This window comes from Scophthalmus maximus, chromosome 10 (genome assembly GCF_022379125.1).
Source record: "Scophthalmus maximus strain ysfricsl-2021 chromosome 10, ASM2237912v1, whole genome shotgun sequence".
Classification (NCBI taxonomy): Eukaryota; Metazoa; Chordata; class Actinopteri; order Pleuronectiformes; family Scophthalmidae; genus Scophthalmus; species Scophthalmus maximus.
In genome coordinates, this window is record NC_061524.1 from 8,270,081 (window position 1) to 8,294,081 (window position 24,001).

The window sequence follows — 24,001 nt, forward strand, 5'->3', positions numbered from 1 at the left end:
TGAATCATAATTGTGGTGATAAAGTAGAGCGGCAACATTGAGCTTTCTCTCCTTTTTTCTGATAGAACGACGTCGCCGCGAGCCTCCCCCGTCTTGCTTTCTCTGTTTTCTCGGTGGTCTGCGGCGTGTTTGGCTGTGTGTATGTGTGCGTCTGTGTGTGTGTGTTTGTGTGTGTGTGTGTGTGATGTGGTAAATGCATTTGTCGTAATGCAACAGGCAGCTGGGCTCAGATGCAGGAGCACATTGCAGTTGATTAGTTTAACTGCTGCCTGTTCTGACTCGGCCCCACTCACATAAATATTGATGGACTGCTGACAGAAATATGTTTCCCTGTGTCAACAGGGCCACAACGCCTCTTGTTGTGCAGCTTATTTGGCAACAAGAATGCCGGCTACATTTCTGCTCCCATTTCTGGGAAGGTATACCGTTCCCCACGCTGCAAACGCCACTAACAGTCAATACCGTTTCTTTTCATTATGTCCCAGCTCGCTGTTTGACATTCTCACTGATCCCTATGGTGACAAATGCGCTGCCTTGAATAATTGGATTACAGGGCAGAGAGAACTTTCAGTGATGTCTCAGACGTCTTTGTGTCACAGCACTGATGTTTCTTGGCACAGTTTATTTTTTATTGAGGTGTTCGTCAAAAGCGGGTCAATACCTGTCGATGTCACTCCCTTGATGTGGAGATGTGGAGACTGAAACACCATGTTTTTGTTATGTTACTTGCATAGTTTTTTAGTTACTCACATTTGACAGAGATATTGTGCGTTTTAAATATATCTGTTGGCCGATAATATCTGCTGATTTGAGCCTTTCACAGCCATATCAGTGTTGGCGTATATGTTTGTGAACATGCGCCCATCTGAAGACTATTTGTACAGAATAAAAAATATGATTATTTTTCTTGATTCAAGTTGTATATATTGCGGTGTATTTAAATTGAAGTGAGTAGGTAGAAGCATCAAGTATCATGTCAATCATTTTAATGAACCCATGAAGATTCTACACGTTGTAGCTTTGAGTAAAGAGTCTGAAGACAACTGTCAATACTGATTCCCAGCAAACATCAAACGCACTGATATGCAACAGTAGCGATAATCACAGGCTTCATGCCAGGAAACCCATCAGAGAAGAGGGGTCCGTATTGTCTATTATTAGGTGTCAGTGTAGGGAGAACTCCTTATGCAACTGACCCTCTGTCAGCTGTAGATTATTAATGTCAGTCAACTCCTGGTCCACACTTTTTGCTTCTCCAGTCCCGTCATCACAAACTGCAGCCCCCCCATTGCTCCCCCCGCTCGACAACGAGGCCTCCACAGTTTTGTCTCTGCTTTTCCAGCTCTGTGTCCCGGTAGAACATGAGGGATTTCTCATTGCTCCTATTCTGATTAGGGCCCCTGCTTGCAATCGCCCGCCGCTCTCCCCTCCTTGTGTACACAAATAATGCAATTTTCTCCCCCCAGGTGTAACCGTTCGGGTCGTGTTGCTCTTGGCACCCAGAATGCCTCCCTCCTGTCGAAAAAACCTGCGAGGAGCAGACATCATTTCCATCGCTGATGAGTGTGTCGCAGAAGTCGGTCCAACAAAAACAATCTGCTGTGCCTGGGCTGAACTTCACCCCTTCGCCCTGTGCTGTATCTTAAATTGCAGTGCTGAGAGACGTGTGGGGGGAAATTTAGAGTCTTGTGAATTCGCCGTTACAGCTCTCATTTAGTCTCCCCCCCCCCCCCCCCCCCCAAAAAAAAAAGAAAAAAAGTGACTAATGTTCTGGCCTTTGACACGCCAGACGCTGTGAATGCTCATTTAGTCACAGGAGACAATGTATTAGTCATCACGGCCGACGGTTGATGTCGTTCACCTTGTATAAATGTCCTCTGTGTTAGTGAGCCTTGGCCTGCATGCCCCATCAGAGGGGAAAGAGTGAACATACAGGATTTAGCGCGTGGCTTAAGGCCCTCATCTGGATTTGTTGCAGCAACGCGAGCGGAGACGCCAAAGCCCCGGCGACATGACCTGTTTGAAGGTGAACCCAAACAGTTTTGCAGCTTTTTTTTTTTTTTTTTTTTTTAATTCTCAGCTATATTCTGCTCATCCTGCTTTAGGCAGTGTCAGGCAAATGGCCAGTGTAGACATCCAGATCATGTCTTTCGCTTCCTGAAACAGCCGTAACATGCTGACATAATTGCTCTGTCATCGTAATTCTTTGTATTTTTTCGATTACACTGTGCCGTGTCATTATAGCCTCTTATTTGCTGGCGCAGGTGGGCAGATAAGCTGATCTGTTTACATTGCTCACAGTGAGCGGCAGCCCAAAAAAAAGCCGGCCCCATGGGGCCTGGATGGTTCTGCGCTGTGGGCCAGACTCCTGCTGAGTAATGGTGTCAGGCCAAGCTCCCAGAGTGAGCTACGCAAGCAGCAGCCGTGGGACCAGCCCGTGATTCATGTTTCATTAATAAAACATTTTAGGGCCCTGTGGCTAGGTGCAGCCGACACTTTGGATGCATCTTTCTTAATCTTCTCCATTTTTAATTAGGCTAATCTTGCACAAAATGAAGAACCTGCTTTGGAAACGTTACGAAAGGCGAAGGAAAAAGGAAAATGTGTCTCGCTGCCTCCTTCCTTTGTGTCTCCGCTGATGATCTCTCCAAAGGTCGTCGCTTGTTTTCAAACTCTCTGCTCTTGCTCAAAAACATGAACTTGCATATCTTTAAATTCAGCCCACATATCGTTCCTCTTTTATCGCATCCCACTGTGTTTTCTTTAAATCCCTGCTTCTGTTATACTTTTTGCTCCTTTGAATTTTAGCAGGCTGCACACAAGCTTTTTTTTTTGTGCAGCATCAGTTGCCGAGGAGACCAGAATTGATTATGTCTACAAATATAACATTTTACCTATGGGTTCATCACTTTACTGCTTGCCAGTTTCAGTCAATAAAAAAAAAAGAAAGCTCTCAGTTACACAGGGATAAAGTGAAGTGTTAATTATCAGCCGTCTACATGATATGCTCATGTAGAGTAATGGATGGACTGGGTTATATCTGTCATGGATGCTGCTTCACGTGTGTCTGTATACATACTGTATATGGGTTAGGTATGAATACATGCAGAATATATAAACAACACAGTCGAGGCTTCAGCTATAAAATGCAACAAGCTTCGATAAAACACATATTCAAAAACTGATCAGCAAGCTCGCACAAAGTTGTTGGGCGGAGGGGACCGATGGAAAGTTCACTGTCACGTAAGCAGCGTTATGTAAACAAATGTATCAGCGTGAACATAAATGTTTCTAATGATTCCCGTGGGAGCCGCTCCACAATGCCGCAGTGTTACCGTGGATGTAGGTCAGTGCTTTGTGTGTGACTTATGTGTGCCCCTGCCCCAGTGCTTGCTTTTCACATACTGGAGCCATTGCTTCAAAGTTTTTTTTTTATGACGTTAGGATGACCTTTTTTCTTCTTCCTGAAAGCTGGACAGTTCCTCTTGCTTCCTCTCCTCTCCTTGTTTTCGTCTGGATGCAGCAGGTCGCCTGAGAAGTTTGTGATCAGGCGGCAGGATAATTCGCCCTTGGTAGTGAAGTTTTCCTTCGAGAGGCAAACGGTGGGAGACGCGGGCAGGGGGAGAGGAGAGGCGGCCGGCTGGGTGTGTATGTGTGCTGGAGAGGGAGTGTGGGGGGGGGGGGGGGGTACATTTCCCTGTGTATTTCCCAGCATTGAGACAGTTGGCCCACGTTCAGCGATGATGTAACTGTACCCTCTGCAGACTGTTCATGGCGAGAGAGGACGAGCGCAGCAGCTCTTTCTCACACACTTGCATGCGTGTAATCACACACTGTACACACACAGAGTTCCACTTCTACCCCCAATCGACCACATCATCATCATCATCATCATCGTCATCATCATCATCACAGCATCAGTGAGTGTCTAACACACAAGTCGTATTTTTCAGAAACAAATAGTAAATAAAAAAATAACAGTCGTTATTAGTAGTAATTACAGTCGTCATTGATTACGTGACGCATCACCGACTGTTTTACGAATACAAAATGTTCTGCTTATACAAAGATTAAAAAATAAATAAATAAATCCCAAAACCAGTCCACTCAACAGGGGACGTCTGTTGATTTGTTAAGATATCTGGGTTAATCGTTGATATAAAAAAAAAAAGACTCGTAAATCAAAAATAGCAATATTGTAAATTGTTTACATTCATGGGCTGCACTATCGATTTTCCTACTTCTCGCTGGGGGCTTAATTATTTATTGATGAGGTTATGGTATTTGTTGTAAAAACAAGAATGCACAAGGCTGACTGCCGATGTGCGACACATAAAAAATAACTTTGACAACCTGTTTAATTATAAATTTCACTTTAACTTTTATAATTTATACTCCAAACACAAATCTAAAAATACTAGCTACTCACGGCAACGTCAAAAATGTTGTACAGTAAAAGAAATTGTGTTTATACAAATGATTGTGGATAGAACCCAAGTGAAGACCGAGGGCAGGCAATTGCAGTTAAAATTAACAGATGAGGACAGTAAAAAGAAATAATAATAACAAGCAGTTGTATTTTTGTTGGAACCAGGTGGACATCGTCACCGAGTCTTCTAAAGCAGCAAATATATATATGTGTATATATATATATGTGTGTGTGTGTGTGTGTGTGTGTGTATATATATATATGTGTGTGTGTGTGTGTGTATATATTTATATATATAAAATCCATTTTACAGCAGCTGTGATGTGGATAAAGTTTGGTTGGGTGCAGGCCCAAAAACAATATTAGATAAAATTACTACTTTTTTGACGTCAAGGGAGCTTCATCGTGACAATAATAACCGTGTGGTTAAGGTTAGGGAATGACCGATGTCAGGATTTAAAAAAATAAAAAATCGCCACTACTGACTGCCGGTTGGACACAGGAAATGAACAGCTGCCTCCTGACCCATCAATCCACCCTGACCTCCTCTGTATGTGGGTTTTTTTTCCCTCTATAATAACATCACCTAACTTCCTCCCCTTTGCTTCCATCATACTACTATGATATGATAATGTCATAAGGCAGCTATAGCGTACCAAAGCAAACTGAATACCAATGCAGCCTACATGGGAAAATACATTGCCTTTGATGTGAGCGGTGAAAACTTGCCAGCTTCTATAAGGTTCCTGCGGCACCTGGGGCTGTTTTTGGAACAGATGAATGGGACATTATAGCAATAGTCAGGCAGGATTCTGTTTATCAAACATCCACGTAATTATTTTTTGGGCCTAGCTATAGTTCCATCCAGCCCATATCTAGTGCTTTCCATGGTGAAAACACCGATCTTGTTCAAATTATTTTCTCTATTTCCTCGAGTAGAGTCTGTAGTAGAAAGTCTCGGATGCTCACATCTCTCAGGTTCTGAAGTGCTAAATCAAATTGGAGCAAATTGGAAAAAAAACTTATATACACTAAGCATGACACGGGAACTGGTCCTTCCTGCCAATGTAATTATCCTGTGCAAGATATTTTATCAAAAAAGAGGTCTATGAATTACTGCGGCACCCATGTAATACTAGTCCCGTGCAAATAGAGTCTGATAAGCATGACTAACGGGTTTGGTCTTCCACTTCACCTCTCAATATGTAATCTATATTATCTGTTTGGATTAGGTTGTTCTGACAGCGTACGTCCTCCTTGTGGTTTGTTATGTAACTGTACAGCGATGCTGACAGTTGGATTTAGCCCAGAGGGTTTTATATTTGAAGCCAATCCACACTTTTAAACTCAACTTTCGCTCCGTGGAAGAGGGGGGATGTTGTTTTAAAGGGGGAGGCGGTTGGAGAGAGAGAGACAGAGAGAGAGAGAGAGAATGATTGAAAGCGCATGTGTGTGTGTGTGTGTGTGTGTGTGTTATCGTGTGTGAGACAGAATGAACAAGTGAAGGAGAGGTAAAGGTTAGGGTTACAGTTTAGAGCCCCTCCTTAAAGTAGACGTTTGATCATATTTGACGTGCAGACTGAAAGCCAGGTCTCTGCCTAGTTCCAAGCAGAATTTGGTGCAGTTTGTTTGTCGTGTGAATGCAAGGCAACCGCTGCCTCTCATAATATTGGGTATCTGATTATTTTTCGGAACTTCATTCATTTTTCAAACCCTTTCAAACAGTTCTTGCCACTGGGCGTAGAAGTTGACAGGTACTGACAGACAAAATAAATCTCAGTCCATGCCCCCCCCCCCCCCCCCCTTTATTTTAATAAGCATTCATGGTCTCAGGAATCCATCTTTTTAGAAAAGTGTCCACCCTCATTTGCAATCAGGCTACTCCATTGTGTTGACTCTTTTTCGCCTTCGAGGACACAGAGTTGTGCTCGGTGAGAGTTCTCTCATCCACTTTATCGTGGATAAATCCGAGCATCCATGAGAAGAATGCTTGATATATACATTTGGTCTTTGTTGTTTACCCTTTCAGAAACTCCCCTCAGCGTGAGATCCGCTGGACGTAGTGCAATGTCAGTATTCATTATTCCATCGACTGGCTCTTTTATGTTTCTGCCAGGGTCCCTGTAGAACTGGACAATCCCATCAAATATGAGTATATGAGAGTGATCCACTATCACTCCACACTTCCTCCAGCTCAGAGATGCTGAGGTGCCTTTATCAAACACACACACACACACACACACACACACACACACACACACACACTATTGCTAAATAACCTACTTTTCAACTTCTACTTCAGTTCTTTCTCAGAGTGAATATTAATGTTTTTCTGGCAACCGGGACAAAAAACTATGTGGTCCCATTTTTATTTTACATTAAAAAGTCAATTGAATCGAACCTTTAAATGAATAAATGATCATTTGGTTGGTATGTTGTGAAAATATGCTGATGAAATATTTGCTTGCCTTCTTATAACCATCTTGCAATGGATGTCACTTTGTACATTCTGCCTGTAAAAGTCATCTGACGACAGTGCAAACTGGAAGAAACACATTTTTTTAGGAAATAATCAATTGATAACAATGGGAATTTTTTTCTATCCACCGTCTGAAACCTGTTTCCCACACATCCCGGCGAAAGTCTACGTTACTTGTGACAGACATGGCCGTTGATAAAGAAGAAGACTTTTTGTTCATGAAAGGTGCAGTAGAGCACACAGATGTTTCTTTCTACGTGAGCTTTTTGTGACACACGGGAACATTAATATGCACATCACAGCAGTGAAGTGCAGCGTGACCTGCTGTCAGTCCTCCAAAATTTAATCTTGCTCCGTGTTTGCCTGATGACGCCGCATGACATCACGGAAATGTCAAATCAATAAGGGCAGTCTGTAAGACTTAATGTTTATTTCTCTTGTTTTGTTCCCAAGAAGCCAGAGGTCAAAAGCAACTCTTTTTCTTTTTTTTTTCTTTGACGTTTTGGAAAATGAGCCAAACGTCAACTCACAGTATTTAATGAGCGAGGAGAAATACGTAATACTGCATGTTACCATTTAGAGATTGATTGCGTACCTTATACTGTACAGTACATATCCCGTCTGGGCCCTTTCTACGGTTTGGATGCTCCATCTTCCATCTTCACATGCAAGGTTTGCAAAATTACAAACCAATTCGAAGGCCAAGAGATGCGAGAGTGTTCTTGAGGGTTTTCCTCTGCCTTTCACTAAAAAATGACTAAATTAATTGTACCAGTAGCAAGAATGCAGAGACCAAAAGGGTAGAAGGAGAGAGCGGAGCAGACAAAATGAAGGCATTTAATGTTTCTGAATGAATATTTCCCTCACTTCCTCTGAGGAATGTTTTTTTCTTGGATTACAGCTTCTCCACATCAGAGCTGCTCAGCCACATAATCATCTTTACTCGGAGAGATTTCAGCTTCTTGTCCAGCCGGCCACTTGTCCTTTCTGATGTCAACACATCCCTATTTGTGGAGCATTGTTCCTTAAGTTGCATTTTAAAACTTTGTACAGTGCTGAACTGTGACTTGTATTGGAAATCACAAAAAGGCATTAGCACCTTCAGCACACAAGCAGTGTGTACATTTGACTGCAATTGATTTTTGGAAATGAAAGAATTGGCATTTCTCAAAAAGGTAGTATTTCTGTGGTGGTAATACCCGTTGCTTGGCAAATCTCTGTCGGCTTTACTCTTTTTTTCATTTTTTATTTAATCCTCAAGATTAGTCGCATTGGCAAATGGCCTGCATTGGCTCTTTGTCACTGTTTCACCACCCTTTGTTTAATCAGGCATTTTCCATTCAGATAGGAATCGCTGTGACAAAGTAGGAAAGATAAGCGTGAGTAATGATCATCTTAAGTCGCCGCCAACATTTTAAGCCACTGCATACTCATACATGCACAAGGGTGTCTTCTATAAATTGGATTTTGTGAAGCGCACACACACATGCACACACTTCTGCACCCGATGAGGAGCCTCCACTGACTGCAGAATCCGCAAGAGGTCGCCCCAACCTTCACCCTTTTGCTGTACGACTAACTTTAATCCTTAGCCTAATCCAAAATTAATCCAAACCATCTCAAATTCCACTCTTGACACAAAACTAATCCGAAAACTACATTTAACCCCCGACCTAAGGCCAAATCCAAATCCAGCACCTTGTACAAACCTTTTATAGACGTTTGATGCTCATGGGAACAAGTTCACCGACACACAGCCACTCACAGCTTTACGCCTGTGTTCTCCTCCTCCAGCGAGGTCGTCCTCTCCAACATCGACGTGGGCATCGCTGGCATCTGGGAGTGCCTGGTGACCAGTTCCCGTGGCAACGCGTCTCAGCAAATGGAAATAGTTGTCCTGGAGACGTCAGCGCCGTACTGCCCCACTGACAGAGTCACCAACAACAAGGGGGACTTCAGGTGAGTCACTTCCGCAACGTCCACGCTCGACCGCGTCTGGTCCAATAGCCTCTCTACACTATCACCTCTGTCATGCTGGTACCCTTGGAATAAAAAGGACTGAATGGTTTGACATTTATTGAAATGTGTGTTTTCTTGCTGTTGTTGTTTTTCCACACAAAAATCTCTCACACCAGGTCTGCCTTGCACCAGGCTCATTAACCATTTAAACCAGAACTGAGTGCAAACAGTAGAGCCCGGACAGTTCATTTATTTTAATAAGGATGCATATAATGGATGTGTGATACGTGAACTCTCACAAACATTACAGCTCTATTGAGTCAAGCCTTATAGCAATAAAATTAGGAGTGCACATTCCTTTGACAGGGTTTCATATAAAAATAAAAACAAAGACCACGCACCTCCTCGCCCACCAGCACCCTTCTTTTTTTCCTGTCCCCCGCTGCCCCCCTTGTACAGTAGTCGTGCACACACTCGCTCAGAGCCTCCGCCCCTCCTCCCCGGCTGTGCCGTCCTCCCGTACACTCCTTTCTAGCTGCTGTACTTCAACAGCCTGCTTCCAGTGCAGCGAGCATCAGGGCTTTGTTTCTGCCGGAGCGCTGGAGTAATGGGCTGGAAAATGAGCCAACTTTTTTTTGTTGGGAGGCGAAATTAATGCCATTTGTTACTAAGTAGCTGCTGCTGCTGCTGCAACAAGGTGGATGAAGGGAGGGAGAGGAAAAGAGAGAACAGGCGGATGGCAGGTCGCTACCCGTAGAACAGACTACCAGCCTCCTGAGTGCCACGCTCCTTTATTTTCATTTAGATGAGGTGAAAAGTGCTGCCACATGATGCATTACTTCAGCTAACTTTCTACGGAAAAGCTTTCGATGCTGCCTCCAGGAGGAAGCCACAACAAATAAGACGCGTGTTTCTCCCCTGATTGTAGACAAATTGACAACTTTCTCCTCAGGCAGCGGGGGGAAGAAAAGAAACAAAACCTTGAGTCCTTTTATTACCAGGGAAATGGAGGCTAATGTAGTGGACTGTGAATGTTTGGCTGACTTTTTACACCCAAATGAGCTTCATTCTATTGAAACACTAACAGGCATTACCCATAAAATGAAAAATGTAGAATCACTGCGGCCCCTATCACAGGCTGGTCAGCAGACCAGGACTTGGTTATTGATGACATTATTGAGAAGGTCTAATTTTTTGCTCCAGAGGAGACTTCACTGAACTTTTCATGGCCATTCCAACAACACTTGTAATTACTATTTTTCGGCTGACCTTTTTTCCCTTTAGGTGAAACAGGTTTCTGCTTCAAATATGCATAAATCTCTAACATTTTCTTTTTTCTTCTTCATCTTCAATTTGTTGTGCATATAAAGGGATACACATTTGACTTAGCACTGAACTTTCATACGCTCCACACACGATGCCTTTCAATTATTATCCAAAACAAGTTGTTGAGTTGTTGAGAGTTATTTAGTTTCTAGCTCTTCTTTAGCCACTGAAGACATCATACATGCCAAAGAGCTCTACACATGATGAACAAAATAATCTCAATATTTAAAATTGACGAAGTGCGCCTTTAAGTGCACAAAAATGAGTTTGTTTCGTTGTGCACAAACTGGAAAGACAAAAAAAAAAAAAAAATCATAAAGTTTAGCAAATGAAGCTTATTGAGTCAGAAATAATCAATAACACAACACATTGTTTCACAATCAAGTATCCGAATCTGGCTGTCCTCTGCAAACATAATTAGAGCTAGCTGTAAATCAAATATGCAAATAAATAATTTCCCAAGTACAGGGAGTATGAAATTGCCATCTGGTGCAGTGAGAGCAGATTCCTCCGTTCACTTCCTTCCCGATCATTTGGAGTTCTCTTGTGCGGCAGGTGGCCGAAGACTCTAGCTGGGATCCTGGCCTTCCTGCCCTGTGCTCCTGCGACCTTCGGCTCGGCGCCCCACCCCTCCGGCGGCGCCCCCAGCCCTGCCGGCCAGAGAGAGAAGAAGGCGTGGCGACGCTGCGACCGGGCCGGACGATGGGCTGAAGAGGACTACACCCAGTGCCCGTATGCCAGTGAGCTGACCCGCGTGCTGCACGAGCTCACCCAGGTACCAGTGCCCCATAGTGAACATTCATGAGAACCGCTGCGGTGGAGATTTTATACCGCAGTGTTTATTCATTTTTCATTTGATGCATTCTAACTCTGGAAGTTTACTGATGATGTTCGACCTTAAGATTTAATAACGGCACATTCCTAGAATGCAGAAACTTGCGTCTCCACTGATTTATTTGATATATCTGTTGCTTGCCTTGTAGATTCATACATGTATGCCTTCATATATATAATATAAAGTGACTGACAACAAGCTGACCTCATTCTATATTAGTCATGAGATTACTATATTAACGCAGTCAAGTTCACAGAACGACATGCATCACATTGACTTATCATTTATTATCTGTACTGGAAGCGGTTTGGCGTTCTGTCTCCGCTGAATTGCGACGACGCCCTGTGTGAACTCTCCCCTTTTGATATCGTTGTGTAATTTCCTTTTTGTGTTCCAGATAACCATCAACACCACCAACGCTCAGCCGTTGGGCCAGCAGCTAGTGACCTTCACCAGCAGGGCGGCGCACTTCACCGACGTCATGGACGTCATCTTTGTCACACACCTGGTGGAGAGGCTGACGAGGCTGGTCGAGAAACGCACAGACGTAAGAGTGAACCGCGGCCAGTTTACATTCCTACGTTATATGATATTGCAACAGTGTGTGTGTGTGTGTGTGTGTGTGTGTGTGTGTGTGTGCTTGCTCACATTTTTCTGAAAAGCAATGCTTTGCCATTGCCTTCGAGGATGAGGTTTATCAGGAAAAGTGTCCTCTAGAGGTGACAATGCTTTGCCAGGAGCCTGAACTGAGCAAACAGACAAGGACACTTCAGCGGCAGACCAAAAAGACATGGCAACACGCCGTCGCTCCGGCTTCAATCCTTAAGTCGATTCCAGACAGCTTAACTTTTCACCTCGTACGAGTTTCCTCTAGCGCTTTGCGAAAGCTGATGGACCCCGAATGACAATTGTGGTTATGAAGATGCATCTTGTTGTTGTTTTTTTTGGACAAGCCATGTTCTTACCTTAAGTGAACTTCTCCAGGGGCCAGAGGCAATCGGAAGGGCTTTATGGGATGCTGAAGGTCAGGTGGTGTTAGAGGAAGGGTGTTAAGCTTTGGTCAGAGAAAAGAGTCAACATTAGCCATCGCTTGTCCAATTACTCATCACAGGTCACTCGACGAAATATTTAGGGGAGACACTTCATTCCAAAGGGTAGTGCTGAGGAGACCACCCGCATTCATCCAATAAGGGCACAGTCAAATGAAGCAACAATGAAAAGAACAGTAAGTAAATAGCGAGCTGCCATCTCGAGGAAGCAATTACACCCCATTGGAGCTGCTAATCTAAATTAAATCTCCCTATAATGAATGAAGCCACCACTGCCTCCCTCACAATTCTGACTGGAGATTATAAATGTGCCTGTTGTTGCGAATATGATTGATGTGCATGATGAGTCTGCCTCCGCCTGTAAGTTTGTGTGTGTGCGTGCGTGTACATGCAACCATTTGCAAACGTATTTCTGTTTGTGTCTCCTCAGCTGGGGGACTACATCTCAGACATAGCCAGTAACATGATGCTTGTGGAGGAGCACATCCTGTGGATGGCCCAGAATGAGGCGCGGGCGTGCACTCGGATCGTCCAATGTGTGGAGCGTATCGCTGACCTGGCACTGACCAGTGACAATCGGGTCATTTCTAAGGTATGGCAGGACTACTAAAAGGATCGCACCCACACTCACGGCCCCAGTCAGTCTGTCAGTCAGTCAGTCAGTCAGTCAGTCAGTCAGTCAGGGCAAAGGTTGATTATCTGACTAAATGTCCCATAGCTTTACCTTTCTTCTTGAGGCTTAGAATAATGACAAGTTAATTTGGCTCGAGCAGATATCTACAATTAGGGAAGAGAGATGAATTGCTTTTTTTCTTTTCTTTTTCACCGGCTGTACCCTCCCCTCTTTTTCCGCCACCCACCAACCTTTTCCCCAACCCCCCCCCCCACTCTTCATTCCTGGCCTACCTCCCTCAGGTGTCTGCTAACATAGCTCTGGAGGCGTTTCTGATCCGCCCGTCGAACTTTCTTGGCCTGTCCTGCACGGCACTCCAGCGGCCCACCTCATTCGCCCCCTCCCCACTCCCTGACAGCCACTCCCACGCTGACAGGGGCACGGGCAGAGAGCGTGACGCCGCGGGGGAATCGATGCTCAACTTCAAATGCCACACTGTCAACAACAGTGACTCGCCGTCCAGTCAGATCAGCAAGGTAAGGTGCGAGTTAATGACTGGTGTGAAACTTTCTGAAATATGATATTCTGTTCTTTTGCTCACCTCCTTTGGCAAAATCCACTGGATCCAGCCTGAGGTCAGGAAATGTTTGTTCTCTCTCTCGAACATCAGCATGTTTTTATTTTGGAAAGGCCACACATTCTAATGTTGTTTTACACTGTCCAAAAGCAGGGATGGCTGAAGGAGGGCAGGTGATGTTCTAACAGGGGATGAAGAAAGTCCTTGAGAAAGAAATAGAATTTGAGTTTGCGGGAGTACAGCTTGTACAGCAGCTCGTGGGCACAAGGATATTAATTCTCCAGCACCACACAGTAGCATCATGTAAGAAGGATTACCACCTGCCCTTAAGTCTGTTGTTGCCTATTTGTCCCAGCAAGATGACACCGTGTTTGGTTTCTTTTGGCACGCCATAGATCAGCTGGTGATAGGTGGGGTTGTAATAGGGGTAGGGGCCGGCAAATAGGGCGGCCATTTGGGAGTCAGTGAATAGGGGCCACTCCCCTGTGATCGATACGTTGGCCTTGCATACCTTGCATGTCACTTTAAATCAGCTGCAGCCCCATCGTGGCTCCGGTCGTGGCCATCACACTTGACAAACACCACGTCAACAGATCCGAGGCAAAACATTCATCTCGCACAGAATGAATGCTGGAGTGTATCCGAGGGTGGGTGTTTATTTTTCAGACTGCCCTGCATGCTTATTTCATAGCCTGCATCTTCTTCTTCTTCTCTAGTGGGACGACATCAAGGCTCTGCAATTATAGCACTTAGTTGTAGCTGCAGGCTGTGTGTTGCACGCATGTATGTTTAATGTATGTATTTCTGGAAGATGAACAGAGTAAGTTGTACCAAATTCCAGATGGACTTGGGAGAAAACATGTATTTTGGTCAAAACTAAGCAAAAAAATAAATGTTTATTTCTCTCTGTTGAAGCTGGATTGTTGGGCACAACCCCAATGCTTCTCAAGCCTTGGCACTCTGTGTCTTGGAGTAGCATATTTGAGCACAAAGATCCCAGTACGGTGGATTTGGCTTTTCACAAACTGTTAATATGAAAGGATTTGTTGACGTGCGGAGCGATCCAAAGCTTTCCGGCGTGATGAGCTCTCCACAGATAGACCAGCAATTTACTGGATCCAGTCGACGTCAGTAAATGATAGAGTAGAACTAATACTAAAGTTTATGCACCATGTCGTGTACCTGTCAGCATTTCCTCACAGCAAGAGAAATATAGTAGTCAGGCTTGAGGAACGGATGCTATAAGGGATTCGGATTTGATAAGAAGCCGTTGAACCTCCATCCTGCTCAGGGGGATAGTCACCGCAGTTATCAACACTGGATTTGGTTGGCATATCACTATTTTTTATTCATTTTCTTTTTTACTTCATATGTATGGAGATGCTTCCTGTAAATACTTCTCTTCTCCAAGTCTCCGGTGTTATTGCAGCATTGCAGATTATCACTCATTTCTTAACTGTATCGCCAGTATAAAGCAGTGCTATTATCTATACATGGCTGACTTAAGACTGTGATGGGGTTTATCACTGTGTCAGTGGCTAGGTGGCGTGAAGAAATCATAATAATAGTAGGGCTGCAGCACATTAGGGGCTGTAGCCATCCTGTGTACCCGTAAAGTTAATCTCGATTTAACCATGCACGTTGACAAAGAACATCACATAAATGAAGTGCCCAATTTGCAGCTTCTGTCGGGGGAAAGTGCTTGTGGCCGGAGAGACGGTTACACACATTCAATTTCAATCAATATGCACTTGTATACCAACCACTGCCTAAGACGTTATGTATTTAGAAACATGTTAACCAAAGATAATGATACTTTAAAGAGACAATAATCCAAACAGCCATTGTGCACAACAGTCCACAATTAAAAGACATTGGGAGGAATCTTAGTAGCCACTGCCTGTGCTTCAATTTTGGCAAATGTGCAGCTATTATCCTGCATTTTGGCATTTGATTCAGCCAGACTTGAGATATATATATATATATATATATATATATATATATACTAATTTCATGGAGAAAAAATCACTTGACAAGTCAGTTATGGTGAATGTGAGATGAAGAAGTGTAATATTATTTCCACCTCGTTTAGCGTGTGGATTGAACACGGCTCGTCCTCCCTGGGTGATTCATGCGCTCACACCTCCGAGCTGCCCACTTTCCACAGCTCTTGTTGTGGGGTGAGGAGCCACGCTCTGCTCAAGAGCACTTTTAATTGTAATTGTTGAGGGAGCCTTTGAAATGGCTCTTATCTGTTCAAGCTATCACCGCCATGCAACAATATCCTGACCCCCCCCCCAACTCTCTCGCTACTTTGCGCGGGGCATGCGGGGAAGGCTGTGCCAATTACTGATTATCTGGGAAAGTCTCATCGGCCCAAATACCCAAATAAGCTTAAGAATTCATATCCAATTAATTTTGTTCTGCTTCATTTTCTGGAAAGTTGAGACAGTGTGCTAAATGATTAAAATTTATGTTCACATTTTTTTGTCTTTTTGACAACGTGATAGTTTTTTCCCCCACTATATTAAGCGTCCAAGTGCTGTGAGCAGTTATCTTTTGGAATTTACATAGTACTTTATGCAGAAACGGATTTCAGGATGAGCTCTGTTTTACCTCCCTTATTTTTTGTTGTATATGTTGCAGGATAGGTTTTCTTTTTCTTTTTTTAAAGTCTCTGCAATGAGCTGCCGAACACTGAACTGCCAATAGGTTGACAGATTAAGCTACTGTGCCACTCACACGGCCTGGAACTTGCATATAGCTCATATTATTAGCAGTGTAGTAAAAAATCCCGTCTCCATTTTTAACAAAGCATCATTTCACAAAATAAAATCACTCAAAATCACTCTACTACAGTAAGATGTGATTTAAATCAAAAAGATTCTGAAGGCTCGAGGCTTTATGTATTCTTATATTTGAATGCGAGTGTTGCCATGACAATAAGTAAAACGGAGATCATTCAGCTGAGACAAATCCCATAATTCCAGGTCTCACAGCTGGCTGCCCAAGCCAGTGTTAACTTGGAGAGCGAGGCAAAGCAATAAAAAGAAAACAAACTAAAAAACAAATAGTGTTTGAAAAGATGCATCAAATCCAAACTGTGGTGAAAATATAGGATTGGTATAGCAGATATAAATCTGTGAAGTAAAAGAAAAAGGAAATGGCATGAGCAGCAATCCTGGCTCGAGACTGAAGGTCTGTTGTGTGAAAGTATCCATCTTTTTCACCACCGGGAGTGTGAACTGTGCAAGATAAATACATTTGGTGTGCATCAGGACCACATAACACACACACTCACACAAACGCACACACACACACACACACACACACACACACACTCACTCACTCACTCCCCTATGACTCATCAGTCAGCCTGTCTTAACACTGCTCAGTTTAACTACACACTGTGACGACGGCAATAGACACACAGCACCGCAGCTTGTTATCGAGCAAAGGGCTTACTGCAAAGATACGAACAGGTAGTAAAGAAGAATAAGCTGGGGGAAAAAATCCAAACATAACACACGTCATCAGTGATTCTCTTCCAATGGCACATTTGGCCTGTAGTTTTATCCTTTTTCATTTTGTGTGCTTACTTATGTTGGCATAATCATTGTTTGATAGTTTGTGGTACAATTATAATTTTTTTTTCTAATTGCATGTACAGCACAGAACGTCTGTATATAAGTGATTTGAGCATATATGTTTTTTTATTGACCTGCAATGGCGTGCAACAGCAGGTGTGTACCAGTTTCTTATAAACAACAGCAGTGGCACACAAGCCTTTTTAAAAATGGACTCGGGAGTGATTAATAGGACACCTCCCAAAAACATCCCCATAAACTCCATCTCCGGGCTGGTTCCCTCCATCCTCATGTAAGCGGCTGAGCGATCTGCCCTCTGTCTCAGTCTGGCAGAAGCTCTGCACCGTTTAGAGCCATTTCGGGTCCAACTGGACTAAGACACGCAGCATATGGCCCCGCTGTGCCGACACCTTGCCAAAAAGTGGCACAATAAAACACAGCTTTGCAACATCAGTGCGTTGTGTTATGCAAACCGGTGCGAACGTTTGCACCTCCTGATTGACGGATTGATATATTGATAAGAATGTGAGATTGTTATGTGGAGGACGGTCAAAAGGAAAAAAGCTTTAATGTTGTTAATTAAAAACTATCTTATGGTGCTCCTGATGTATATAAATGTGTGTCAAAAGGGAGAAATTGTTCCGCCCTATAGTTGTTGGGAAGTGTCTAGCCCAAAGTGGTGGACTGACACACTGACGGTCACACGTTGCCATCCATAGAGTCATCTGAGTGGGTATCAGATGTGCACGTCCCGTGGAACACAAATAGCTGCTGAACCAGTAAGGACAAAGTAGGTTGGACATTGGTGGAGGTCTCATTAAAACTGCATTGAAGGGAGTTACAATGTGCAGACCTCTATTTTTGTTCCTCATCCATAGAGTCATGCCATTAAAAAAAGCAGCTTACTTGTCCATTGACCTTGTAGATTCTCCAGGAATGTAGCTGTGGAAAGAAAGATAAGGCAACAAGACGTGTGCAAATGTATCATTTTGTTCCCTCTCAGATTCCAAATAGAAGTTCATTTTCACATCTCTTTATGTATCTCACCCACATGTGAGTGTTAAGACAGTGCACGGATGGATTATATGAAAATGAACACCTGCACACATTTGGCTACAGTCACTGACTCTCACACTGTTTCAAATGTCTGCTTAAAACCAATTGTCGGGCTCAAATTTGAACAACTGAATGCTTTGATCGTTTCCAAAATAGTCTTCATCGGACAGCGTACTCCTTCCTCCGTCTTCCACCCCTCTTCTTCACAGACTGTAAGGAGTCTCTGAATATTTGTGAACAAATCCTTGTATATATTGGCTTAGATAGAAATTGCCACAATGTTGAAGCTTTCTCATAAAGCATGAGCCTGATAAAAAGGTCAGGTGAGGCGATGTTTAACACTAGGTTGTATATGGTAAATGCCAGTTTTCATAGGTGACTACAGTGCAATTACTAAGACTGTATTAGTTGGACTACTAGTATAACAAAGTGGTTTCACTCAATTTTAATCTGGCATCCCAGTGCTAATTCAAAAGGTAATTTTCAGATTGTTTTATGAATATTGGAGACCTGAAGAGTGTTTGTTTGAAAATTAATTTCGGGTAGCCTAAATATTTTGCTATTAAACTATTAGCTAAAGAGTTTCTGAGGCTACTGTTATTTGTTTAACCAATAAATTAAAAAAGATTCATAGCTATTCAGTGAGATCCATGAAAAACTATGTTTTGGATATATCATGTTGGATATTTGATGTTCTTTGAATTTGGACATCCAAGTCAGCTAATGATAGAAGGGGGGGGGGGGCTTTCGAAACTGACACACTTAACCCTGACTCCACATTTTTCTACGTGAACAACAGAAAAATGCTTCACATCCAAAAACAAAATCTTTTTTAGCATTTTGTCGGATGAATGTGTGTGTCGACTGGCCTTTAGTTGGAATCACACTGTTCGATACCACAGTGTCACTTTGTTCGGAACCGATTCTGAACTAATTATCTTTAAATCAAACAAACACGTGGCATCTTGTCCTATTTCCCAAGTCAGTGGGCATTATCCTTGAACTGAACTGCCGAGTGCGCGGTCCATTGAGGATGACGGTTTGGGACAATATTTACCACTTTAGATCCCCGTCTTCCTCGTCATTGACAGGTTATTAGTGGAAGCCTTTAGCCCCCCCCCCCCCCCCTCCTAGACAGCCTTGCTCCACAGAGTGCCACTGCTTTTTAATTACAACCACCCAGCCCTGTGTTGTTGTTGTTTTTTTTGGCATATGTGAATATGTTTGTGCTTTTTTGGGGTGAGGGTGTGTTGGATGTGTGCGTGTGCGCTCGCTGGCCTCCAGGTTAAGACTCTATCAGGGGACACTGGTGTAGCAGAACAGAGCCGGGGGCGGGCGCGCAGTGAACGAAGTCTCTGTGTCAGCACTGGCATCTAAGACAACCAAATATGACCTAGTTTGTCCCGATTCAGTAAACATGGCGCTTTACGGATGTGAATGCGTAATGTGCTGATAATTCGCTTCTAATTGGAATATGTTAGGGATGCGTTGTGTACAGTTCTCTAATAAGCAATGAAGGATTTAGGGTACTTAACTCCCAACACGAGCGGTGCAAGGACTCTTCATTAGCGCGTTGACCTGCGTCTCTGTGTGGAGGGGGGGCGCAGATTGAGAAAATCTTCCCCTTCCATACTTGACATGCAAATGCCTGGAGGTTAATTGTATTGGTTTTGAACTGCAGTTAAGTGTGGAAGTCAAATGCCAATGAGCATTAACACAGCGGAGGTCTTAAGGTTTCATTAGTTCATGTCGAGCTCCGTAGTGTAGAGTGGGTGTGTTCTCGGGTGGGTGGGTGTATACAGTGCAGCTGAGAGTATGCGTTCATATTTCATTATATCTTTATGGGTGAGTGTAAACTCAGTTAATGCAGTCTAAAACCCTCCCGTAATAAATCCTCCCCTCAGACTATAATGTTCAGTTTTGTGTTGATTTGACTTTGAGATCATTTTTGAGAGGTTATTTTCGTATTAAGCCTACCCTCAATCATATGAATGAGATGGTCTAAATAATATCAGTATAATGCAATACAGTCTTAAACTGTTTCAGCAAAAAAATATTATGATTATACTTTTATTAGACTGCATCATTTTTCTAGGTGTATCTAATCTATCTAACTGACAAGTGTGTTTTTGTATCCATACAGGCTTGCCTCATGTTTTGTGCATGCATTCAGGATTGTGTTTGTGTGCAAGCAAAGGTTGGTGTGCCCGCGAGTCTGAGCAGATGCATTATGCTCCACAGAGTGAAGGCAGATAGAAATTTTTACTCCGTCCCTGAGGAGTCACATCTTCTCTCTCTCTCTCGCTCTCTCTCTTTGGTGAAACAAACAGGGCTGTGATGCAGCAGTGAGAGGCCTTGAATGCTAAACACATCATAAGAGAGGAAGGCAGAGCGAGCAGGAGGAGGGCGTGAGACAAAAAGAGAACTGAAATGGGGGGGGTGACGAGGAAGAATGGGAGAAACAGCAAAGAAGTGACAAATGAAGGACTAGGGCCGGACAGGTGGACATATACGGGGAAATAGAGAGTGAGATAGAGAGAGACTTAGCAGGGAGGGGTTGATATCAAGAGCAGGAGAATGAGAAAGAAAAATAGCCCTCTCAATTGCTGGGGATCAGCAGGCCCTGGAGACTCTTGTCCATTTCCAGGGAATGAAAGACGGAGATTTATTTCCCTTTGTGGACGAGCAGAGGAGCTGATCCTCTCCACTTCCTGTAGAGACTCTGTACTGAACAAGCTGTCCCCGACTGAATCATTCATCCCATCTCTGACCCTTTCGGAGCACCCTCACCTTCCCTTTTCCTTTCGGCCCGACCCAATTTGCTCCAAGACACCAGTTTATTTAATACAAAATTGGGCGAATCATCCAGGATACACTAGTGTTGAGTTCGGTAAGCCTCTCTGTTGGCCAATGCAGTCTTTCACTGCTGCATAACCTGTTTTTTTTCTCTCACTCTGCACCACAGTGAGGAGATGAATGGAGGCATTTGCTCATCTCTGACTGTCCCTTTTTTTTAAAATACATTTAGCCCAGATCTCATTTTCTCTGTTGTGTGCCACTCGCTTATCTGGCGAGCCAAACCATAGTCTGAGCCAGTTGCGGTGCGTCCTGACAGCTACTGTAGGAATGACGGCTCCAGCACTGCCCACCACTGAAGGAAAGAGAGTAATCCGTTGAAAAAATTGGTCATTTTCACTGATAACTTGTGTCTGCATCTTAATAGTATCTCCTGTGAGCATGTTGAAGAGAGCGTGGTGCCCGGGTTCGTGGCCACACTAAACCCGCATCACTCATCGAAGCGTCACCTTGAATGAGTAGAGTAGTTTGAAATGGCAAATGGAAAAGAAAGAATCCACTTTGGGAAATACACTTTCACACTGTTTTGACTGAGGAAGGTTCCTGTTTTCACAAATCAGTGGGTGAAATCACAATCACTATGTGCACTGTAACGACGTGACAGTGTCGTTCTGTACCGCAGGGTTCGGCATATTGTTAGGTTATGGGACGCTGTTGCTGTCACGTTGTTTTGCACTGTTTCTCGCTTTATGGAGCTGTGGTGCAACCATGGTAAAGGCTGCACAGGGAAGGGGTGGTAAAACTGTTGCTACGATGAGGACGCCATTGTTGTCTGTTTGGAAATGTGTGATTTAATGGCCCCAGAGGTGTGCAGCCAAAAAGGGGAGAGCTACTGTTTGGTACATTCATAGACTGTATATAAAAATGGACCTAGTCACCGGTTCTGGAAAAATTGAAGCCAATGCAGAGGTGCCTAAAACATGTATTCTCTTGAATGACCAGCAGAGGGCGACTTCACTAGTTGCAAAAAGTTCTATGTTCTCAGTCTATGAGAAAAATGGCTCTGCTACTCACTTGATTCAGAACGTCAGTAAACGTTTTCCTGGGGAGGTTAGGGTCTCCACCCCCAGTCCTCCAAATACGGTTACCAACAAATAACAGATGTGAAGCTGACCTGCGAGGAAGAACGTACTCCTGTCAGTCACGGAAAAAAACCAAAAGAATGCTCTGCGACTGAGCACCCATGAAATGACTGACATTTGATTATTTGTGGTGCTAAAAAAGACAAGGCTGTTTTCCTGGAGAGCCGACAGCGTTGATTCACAGGTTTTGAGCCAACAGCGGCAATATGGTTCATGTCCCAGTGTAACTCTGAAAGTGAATGTGCAACATCTTTTTCTCTCTAAACAACAAAACGAAGCCAAGCACCAGAAGACCGGCCAGCTTTGGAAGCCTGTTGTACGGAGCAGCTGCCAGCTGTTTATGTGTGTCACTACAAATTTGCGGCGAGAATTTGCTGAAATGTCCCACGTGTGCTGAGCAAACTTTATCATGATGAATGTTATTCTGTGGATCTGAATGATACGGCTCCCGATTCCAGCAGTTTAAATGACTTCGTCAACTCTGTGACAGATGCTGACATATTCCGACTGGAGTCTCCAATTTGACATGACAGTAAGTCATTATGATCCAGTAGTTATAACTTGGGTTTCCTCCTCCACCACAGTCAGATGGTCAGAGTCCTCTCATTGGCACTTAGTGGATCCCTTGTTTCAGACTCATTTCGTCCACCTACGCCTGCAACCTGCACCCATTGGACGGTACCAGCTGTCAGTCGCAGGGTATCCGTGCTTTATCGTCTGAATGAACTTCACGCTGTATTGAAGAAGACTTGAAGACCACGAACTTCTCAGGAAAATGTTTAACTGACGTTATAGAGTCTTTTATCATAGACTTCTATAGAAACAAACTTCTTTTTGCAACCGCTGGAGTCGCCCTCTGCTGGTCACTTGAGAGAATAGGTGAAGGTTGTAGGCACTTGGTAAATGGACTGTATTTATATAGCGCTTTTCTAGTCATATAGACCACTCAAAGCGCTTTACAGGAAAGTCACATTCACCCATTCACACACATTCATACTCATTCATGCACTGTCGGAAGAGCCGTCAGAGGCAAGTTAGGGTTAAGTGTCTTGCCCAAGGACACAACGGCATGTGTACTGGCGGGCGGTGGGATCGAACCGCCAACCTTCGGTTTGGTGGACGAACGACTCTACGTCCTGAGCCACATTTAAATCCATACTTTGAATGCTGACTCAACTTTGGTAAAACAGAAATGAAAGAACAAGAAGAGCTAAGATTCACGTTAAACCTGTCATGCTGTAGATGCCGTCTAGAACATATTGTTCTGCTCCCTACACAGTCCTTTTCTTCCTTTAACACTATTTTATCATCTACCATCACGATAGCATAATGCACACAATTTCAAACATGCACATGCATTTTTTTTCTCCGGGTCTCTTCATGTGGCTTAAAGCAGCGAACGCTGAGCCAACTGGCTGGAGTTTGCCTCCCATGTGCTAGTTAATCTGTCCTGTCTCGCTTTATCTTCCACCTTTTGCTTCTGGTCTGCAAATCACAGCTCAATTGACTCTTGGTTTCTCTCCCTCTGCCCTCCTCCATGTCCTGAAGCGGGCGCCTCCTCCCCAAAAAATAGGGAGCGGCAGCAGGGGGTCCTTTGCAATCCATCTCCTTCCCTCGTTCCTCTCATCCTTAGGATGCTGAAAGAGCAGGTTAGCCGAGGTCGGGGGGAGTAGCTGGTGCCAGGCGTGCGTAAAAAAAGGCAGAAAATAAACAACCGACTGCTTGACTTGATCCGAAGTGCCACCTCACGTGCTGTGCACAAAGACACTCTGGTTAACCGCGGCATCCCCTGCAAACTGACATCTGACAGCTGTTGCTATGACATCCAAAAACCCATGTAAATCTTGGTGCAAACGGAGAGTCGCCGAGGCATATTTGGACACTTTATGCACTTTGCTGTTCTGCTTGATTTGGCTTCTGTGTACAGTATGGGAGTAGCTGTGAAATGCCTGAAATATGTGCAGCCATGAATAGACGGCGCACCTGCACTCGCACCTGACACATGTGACATGTCGGAAAAAAAAACACATGCTGCTGTTGTGTTTGTATCCAGCTGCTGTGTTTTGTATGCAGACAATGTACAGTAGATGTGACAGTTTTGCACCTGCTTGGATGGAGAGGACTTGGAAACCGCACGAGCAGACAACACATCC

General features: G+C 43.8%; 1 protein-coding gene across 1 annotated transcript in view; it reads left to right on the forward strand.

The window, feature by feature from the left end:
- The window catches only part of LOC118283520 (adhesion G protein-coupled receptor A1), a 132,611-nt gene that overhangs the window by 33,943 nt on the left and 74,667 nt on the right, over positions 1-24,001 (forward strand). The window contains exons 8-12 of the mRNA XM_035605594.2: positions 8,703-8,867; positions 10,749-10,968; positions 11,426-11,575; positions 12,508-12,669; positions 12,993-13,226. Of these exons, the coding sequence (XP_035461487.2) occupies positions 8,703-8,867; positions 10,749-10,968; positions 11,426-11,575; positions 12,508-12,669; positions 12,993-13,226 (931 nt within the window). The remainder of the gene's footprint in view (positions 1-8,702; positions 8,868-10,748; positions 10,969-11,425; positions 11,576-12,507; positions 12,670-12,992; positions 13,227-24,001) is intronic.